This window comes from Actinia tenebrosa, unplaced genomic scaffold (assembly GCF_029948245.1).
Source record: "Actinia tenebrosa isolate PJP-AT-01 unplaced genomic scaffold, QUT_ActTen_1.0 PGA_scaffold17__23_contigs__length_9995812, whole genome shotgun sequence".
NCBI classification, from domain to species: Eukaryota; Metazoa; Cnidaria; class Anthozoa; order Actiniaria; family Actiniidae; genus Actinia; species Actinia tenebrosa.
Genome location: NW_028292577.1, coordinates 3,944,502 through 3,951,584, shown reverse-complemented (window position 1 = coordinate 3,951,584; position 7,083 = coordinate 3,944,502). Strand labels below are relative to the sequence as shown.

The following is a 7,083-nucleotide window of genomic DNA, read 5'->3' as shown; positions in this document are numbered from 1 at the left end:
AAATTGCAGGGAAAATTAAAGTTTTATTTGGGCAAGTTTGGTGGTTTTTGATCAGTTTCTTTGTAATTGCCTAATAGGCCCTTTGCAGGATTAGGTCACGTGCTTGGTTACCGCGTAGCAACGCCATGTTGGGACGCAAGCGTCCCAAGCGCCATATTGAAATTATAGCGTGACGAAGCCATACTTGAAATTTTATATTCAATTTATTTGCGATCTGTTCGAATCTGTTTTAGTATTAGTCAATTTTCTTAAAGTTATTAGTCTCTTGGATTGTTTTCTTCGAGTTTTTTGTTTATATTTCAAACATCAAGACGATTTTTTGACGTTTAAACCCGAAGTGAGCAGTGGACCGCATGGCGAACAATGGTCAAGGTAAGCAACCTTATTATTCATTCTCTATTTAGCGCTTTCTGTGTTCTGAAACCTTTGTTTATCTTGACTTATATCATTTGAGCGTTCGGTGAGAAACAAGTATGCTGTTTGTCTATGAATAACGATAAAGTTCGATGTTCCATATTAATTTTTTTCAGATGTCTAATGTACTCTACTTTCATGTCTTTTATATACACGTATGCTGGAATTAACTTTGGTTATTTGTGTTATTATCAGCTTCCACGGACACTCCAACTCAAGATCTGAGAAATTTTCCTGATTTTTCCTTTGCTGAGGTTGAGAGATATGCGAAAACCATGTCTGGGTGCACAAGCACCACAAGAGCTTACAAATTTTTTGCTGAGCCCGGATATCTACACAACATCCAAGGTATGTAAAATCAAAGTTTGATCTAGTTATATGTACCATCAAAGAAGTGATCTTAAAAGATACCATGATATAATACTAATTTTTTAATATAGTTATTATTGGCACTAACCTGGGATATATGATTATTAAATCTAAAACTTTTTTTCTTCTATTTCAGTCACCTATTCAGTGAATAGAGTCAAGGTGACAGCAAAGTGCTTTCGCTCGATGAGAAAAAGCGAGCCACCACACATTCTGGAGTGTTTCATGAGACTGGAAAACAACGCCATTCATGGAAAATGTTCCTGTGTTGCAGGTGCTAGTGGCTTCTGCCACCACCTAATAGGCCTACTGTTCTATATTGCTCATTGTAAAACCCTTGGAATGGTCTCCCTGCCAGATGATCTGACATGCACAAGTATGACTCAGCGTTGGAGTATCCCAAGAGAAAGGCAGATCCAGTCTAAAGAAGTACAGTCCTTACTGGTTAAAAAGCCAAAAATGGGAGCCAATTACAAAAAGTTCATCAAAAGCAATTTGTATTCACCTTCAACATTCTATGGTATTCTTTGTAAGAGTGACTTTGTTGGTCTGGAACCGCAACCCCTGGCAGTTGATATTGCTCCCACAGAAGAGCTAAGACCAAATTTACCTCAAGTTCCAACAAGGTATGGAAATGTCTTCAAAGGTAGTGTGCTGTCTTACCAGCAGAAGCTTTCTCAAGAGTATGTGATAAATGACTTTCTTGCCAGTGACTTTCCCAGGTTACCAATGGAGAATGCAGGAGAAAACTTCGATAATAATGTCCAGTTTTGCTTAACTCAAGACAAACAGGCAGCACTAGAGGCATTATCAGTCACTCAATCAGTTGCCATTGACATTGAGCAAAAAACTGTGACACAGAGTGCTTGTAATCTATGGCAGATGTTGCGCTCCAAGCGAATTACTGCAAGTAAATTTGGTCTTTGCGCAAAGCGTATCTCAAACTTTGAGAATTTGGTGAAGCAATTGAATCCATCAAGACATGTAGTCACTGCACCTATGCGAAGGGGTATTGAATTGGAACCGCATGCAGCTATGATTTATGCAAATCAGGCCAAATCAGGGATGGTCAACCTCTACCCCAGTGGATTGGTCATCTGTCCAAAGAGCCCATGGCTTGGGTGTAGTCCTGATCGCAAGGTCTACGATATCACTGCTGCAGCTGAAGGATCACAACCATTTGGGCTCTTAGAAATAAAAGTAGTCAAAGAGGGAGAAACAGATTTCAAAAGTGTTAGATACGTTGACATTGACCCACTTACAAGTGAGAAAACACTGAAGAAGAACCATGACTATTATTTTCAAGTGCAATGTCAGTTAGCAATTACTGGCATTGAATGGTGCGATTTCTTTAGTTACATGAATGACAATACTTTTTTTTGTCAGAGAATCCTGTTTGACAAGGACTTTTTCCGGGAAAGCAAAAATAAAGTTGATAAGTTTTTTTTTCAATATTTTTTACAGGCAACATAGTATGACTAAGGGCAATAACCAAGAATTAATCACACCAATGTTATTCCATTTTAGACCATTTTTATTCAATTTTTGGATTTGTAAAGAGTTGAAAATCTGAATATCAGAACTAGCTTTTAGTCATCTATGCATAGAATCGTAATGTAAAGTTACTAAGCTATATTTTCAAATTATGTCACCTTTGCATTTGAAACTCTATGAGGATTTTGAAACCCCCATGGAATACAGTTAGATTAGAACTGGCTTCAAATGTTCATTAACTATTTCATGCATGGTTGGTGCAGTGAGCTAGTTTCAAAGTACTGCACGTGGTATAAATACATTGTAGTTTCCATTTTTCCTCATGCGTAATTAACAAATATTAGAAGTACATGTTGAAGGTTGTTTTTATTTGTCTCCATTTAATATCAAGGGCCCCTGAAAATTTGTTAATAAGCAGGTAATTGTATATATTTGATTAACTGAGCCCATCATAGACAATGGGACATCCGAGTCAAAGATATGGTATTCTTTGATCCTTCTGATTGCCCTTTCAACATGTATTCGCAATTTAGCAATTGTTTTTGTATTTAGCACTTCTGCTTCAGAAAATTGCCTTCTATCTTGTAAAAAGGGAGGGAGGTTCAGATGAGCACCCCTGTCCCTCAGCAAATCTTTGATATCAAATCCTTTATCTGCCATTACAGAATCACCATCCTCAAGCAAATCTAATACACCTGAACACCTTGTGATCTCTTTATCAGAAATTGCCCCTGTATAAAGAGAAGAAACGAATGTAACTGCACCATGTGGTGCAATACCTATTAGACCCTTAAGTGTTGTGTTACTCTTATACGTAGAATAAAGCTGGGACTGCAAAAGGAGAGATGATGGTGTCTCAACAAATATTTCTGTGCAATCAAGGATTACACGTGTTGTAGGATAAAGCCTTTTAAACTCCTCTGGCATCTTGAGATTCACATCAGCTCTTGATGGCCAAATCATTTGATTACCAAGCAGAAAATACAAATAGTTAGCCCAGGTTGTTAATTTCCTACTCACAGTTGACATATGTAGATTAAAACGATGTGCAAGATCTTGTTGAAATAGCCCTAATTTAATTCTAACTAGAAACATGAATAACTCATCTATGAGTTGCATCGCCCTCATATGCGGACGATTTTGTAATATACCTGTAGCATAACAGTATGTCATTGTTTCTGCAGAAGGCCTAGCAAAATTATAAAAAAATATCAAATGCTTGTATGTGCAAAACCCAGTGTAGAACTTAATAGCATCGTTGTCTGTGGAGAATCTTTCTAACCCGAACTTGTAGATGGCAAGTTCTGCTGCAACTTGTTCTTTTTGTTGCTTTACTTCTTCTTGGGCAGCATTGGCATCTCTTCTTGCTGCTGCTAGTTCAGCTTGTAAGGCTAGTAGCTGTGCTTTTGTCTCTCTGAGCTCATCAAAAATATTTGGGGCTTGGGTTGTGTTTTCTTCATAAGGTTGGTTTGAATCATCATCTTCTAAAGCTTCCACATCACTCTCATCTGTTTGTGTGCCACTGTAAACCAAAGAAGGATTTCGGTTTTTTCAGCAAACAATATCAACTATGTCAGAATACCACTGATCTGCTGGATGGGCCAATGCAGATTAAATATTTAGATTTACATTTAAATAAACAACTTGCATGATAACATACCTTTCAACTTGTCTTATAATCTTTCGTCTGCTTATTGTTACTGCCCAGTTAAATACAGTAGGGACTATTCCTTCTTTAAGACGCCGTCTTCCTGAATTATCAATAGGGAGGAAGTCTTCTTCTTTAAAATGTTTGCCACAAACTCTGGTCTTAGATGTTATCTACATACAAAGCATAAGCGTAAGTTAAGTTACATTGAAAACATAGTAAAGAAAATGTTAGTTAATAAAGAGCATTTCCATTTCAGTAAAGATAGGCCTTAACTTACCTTGAAATATGGGCCAACGTCCCTTCTTATTTTGATAATCCATTGCTTTTGCATTTCCTTGTTTTTAGGTATTCGGTGAAATGACAACGAACTTTCGTAGCGACTATCACCTGTACACATCGGGACACAACAGTGATAATTTCCACCTCTGGACTTCTTTTTAGGTACTGGGGAACTTGGACCAGAATCATCTGCTAAACAGGGTTAAAAAAATACACGTATAAGACAAATAATACTGATTAAATGACAACAGCAACCGCAAGAAAAAATGTCAAAACAACAACAACAACCTTACAAGAAGAACAGGCATGTACTCCAGCTCATTGTGAAATGTGTTGAGCTGAATTAGCTTACTAGCAATGCTTGAGTAAGAACACAGAAAGCGCTAAATAGAGAATGAATAATAAGGTTGCTTACCTTGACCATTGTTCGCCATGCGGTCCACTGCTCACTTCGGGTTTAAACGTCAAAAAATCGTCTTGATGTTTGAAATATAAACAAAAAACTCGAAGAAAACAATCCAAGAGACTAATAACTTTAAGAAAATTGACTAATACTAAAACAGATTCGAACAGATCGCAAATAAATTGAATATAAAACTTCAAGTATGGCTTCGTCACGCTATAATTTCAATATGGCGCTTGGGACGCTTGCGTCCCAACATGGCGTTGCTACGCGGTAACCAAGCACGTGACCTAATCCTGCAAAGGGCCTATTACCTGTGGCACACCTGAGCAAGCAGTAGTTTGAACTTCGCGCCAAAAGACCATCATTCTGTGCGATGAGTGGTTAGTTCAGAAACATTAGCATCACTCGTCCATTATCAGGGCAGCTAAGTGCTTGTTATTACTTTTACATGTCTTTCAACCATGACTATTCACTATGGAGATATTGTAATGTAAAAAGAAGCAGTATAGATCTAGAGGTCTGATTTCTGATGAAGCCTATGTCTTCTTTCCTTGCATTGGATGAACTGTACATTCGATAATGTAAATTGATACTGGCTCTCTTGCGATGGATGGAACAATAAAGACCCCAGATCGATGTATTCATTGTTCCAAATTCTGAGCTTAACTTTGTTTTGCACCCGCGCATCAACTGGTAGAGCTGATGATGTAAATATGTTAGCTGGCCTAGCTTGGTTACCTGCTAGAAGGTGGTGGGCTAGGTTGACTGATTCAACTACTGCTGTCCCTGCCGGTCGTTCCATCAATGGTGGCTGTTGCAGAGCATTTGTAGATTCTGTTGGTACCACTGTACTAGGAGGAGTTTGCACTAAAGGGGCCAACCGCTCAGTTACTGCATCAGTCATGCGGGCTACAATCCGATTGACGACTTCTTCTGGGATAGGGAGGTCCCTTGTTGAACTATTATCCGGGTTGTCAAGGATATGTCTTTCTGTGGAGATTTCTGGTGTTATCTCCTGCGCAGTGGCCAACCTCTTGGATCGCTTATTGTTGTTGGAAGTTGTCGGTCGACCGCGTTAAGGAGGCATCTATGAAACAAAAAAACCACAAAAGCGCATATTTCTGGACATAAGCAACAAAATAAAAACTTGGCACGATGCCAAGAAAATAAAGTAACTTGGTACAAACACCAAGCAGAATGAATGAACCATGATACGAACATCAGGCTCAAATAAAATAAAATCTCGGCATGAACACAGAGAAAAATTAAAGGAAACGTGGTACGAACACCAAGCAAAATAAATGAACCATGATACGAACATCTTGTTCACAAAAATAAAATCTCGGCACGCACACCGAGAAACATTAAAGTAAACTTGGTACGAACACCAAGAAAAATAAATGAACCATGATACGAACATCATGTTCACCAAAAAAAAAAATCTCGGCACGAACACTGAGAAAAATTAAAAGTAAACTTGTTACGAACACCAAGCAAAATAAATGAACCATGATGCCAACATCATGTTCACAAAATTAAAATCTCAGCACGAACGCCGGGAAAAATTAAAGTAAACTTGGTAGGAACACCAACAAAATACAAACACAAAGGTCAACGGAAGGGCAGGGAAAGCCATAGTATGACAAGCATGCAAAAAATGTAATGCTCGAGTTACCAATGTTAAAAAACGATAGCACGTGGAGAGGTTTAAACAGTGCTTAAAACAAAAGTCCCTACAATTAGGGGGAAGACTAAGGGGATATTTAGATATTAGCTTAAGTAGTGAGACTAAAAGAAGGATAAAGCTCGTAAAATAGCACCCCGATAACTGCGATATAACCGGTACTGTCTTACGGGGGTGAGATGGACGCCGTCGGGCAAAAGTGGTTTGTTAACCCTGTAAAAACCTCTATGTACCCAGCAAAAAACAAATGGAAATGGTCGTAAAATTGCCTGGACAGACTCATTAAATAAAACTACCTTAGTATTGAAAGCGTTGGATGAAAGGCGCGGAATGACGAGGCATACACAAATAACTTTGACAAAGAAGCGATCGTATAATAATCTCACGAGAACTTCTATGGAAGAAGCCACTGAAGAAAGCTCTTCGCTAGTGAGGTCGTTCGTACCGATTTCTAAAATAATAATATCGGGAGATCGCCTAGAGACAACATGGAGATGGTGTTTTCAAAGTTTCGGGACTGTTAATCCACCGACGCCAAACATGTTGACGTCGTCGGACAGGGGGGGGTGGGGTTGAGTTAATTAGCCTAATCCCCATACCCCTCCACGGTCGAATTACTTCCGGTCAATTAACTATTGACACCGGATACTGCTAACAATTTTGTAAATACACAAGGATTAACAGAAAGTCCAGGAGGGACATAAAAATTCTATTTGTAAACAAATATTTCATTTATATCTGCTCTATACAATACCAAAATACCACAATACATGCTATATATAATTA

General features: G+C 38.4%; 2 protein-coding genes across 3 annotated transcripts; one reads left to right on the top strand and one right to left on the bottom strand.

Moving 5' to 3' along the window:
• The first annotated feature begins 211 nt into the window (after positions 1–211).
• LOC148910269 (uncharacterized) lies at positions 212–2,635 on the top strand. The gene is made up of 3 exons (XM_089031885.1): positions 212–372; positions 610–762; positions 920–2,635. Exons 1-3 carry the CDS (start codon positions 354–356, stop codon positions 2,254–2,256), a joined length of 1,509 nt encoding a protein of 502 aa, XP_088888011.1. The 5' UTR covers positions 212–353; the 3' UTR covers positions 2,257–2,635.
• Positions 2,636–2,643: 8 nt separating this feature from the next.
• On the bottom strand, positions 2,644–4,916 carry LOC148910268 (uncharacterized). 2 transcript variants are annotated; one of them, XM_089031883.1, is made up of 4 exons: positions 4,623–4,916; positions 4,206–4,399; positions 3,938–4,098; positions 2,644–3,799 (listed from the first exon to the last, which is right to left on the bottom strand). In XM_089031883.1, exons 1-4 carry the CDS (start codon positions 4,639–4,641, stop codon positions 2,644–2,646), a joined length of 1,530 nt encoding a protein of 509 aa, XP_088888009.1. In that variant the 5' UTR covers positions 4,642–4,916. The 2 variants fall into 2 exon arrangements, with proteins under 2 accessions (XP_088888009.1, XP_088888010.1); XM_089031884.1 differs by having other exon boundaries at positions 4,206–4,396.
• Between the last annotated feature and the right edge of the window lie 2,167 nt (positions 4,917–7,083).

What these genes read in the sequence shown, in the direction of transcription:
- LOC148910269 (XM_089031885.1), top strand. An exon ending in ATATCTACACAACATCCAAG is followed by an intron (nt 763 to 919) that starts GTATGTAAAATC and finishes CTTCTATTTCAG; the next exon opens with TCACCTATTCAGTGAATAGA.
- LOC148910268 (XM_089031883.1), bottom strand. An exon ending in ACGTTGGCCCATATTTCAAG is followed by an intron (nt 4,099 to 4,205) that starts GTAAGTTAAGGC and finishes CTTTGTATGTAG; the next exon opens with ATAACATCTAAGACCAGAGT. An exon ending in ATTATAAGACAAGTTGAAAG is followed by an intron (nt 3,800 to 3,937) that starts GTATGTTATCAT and finishes TTTGGTTTACAG; the next exon opens with TGGCACACAAACAGATGAGA.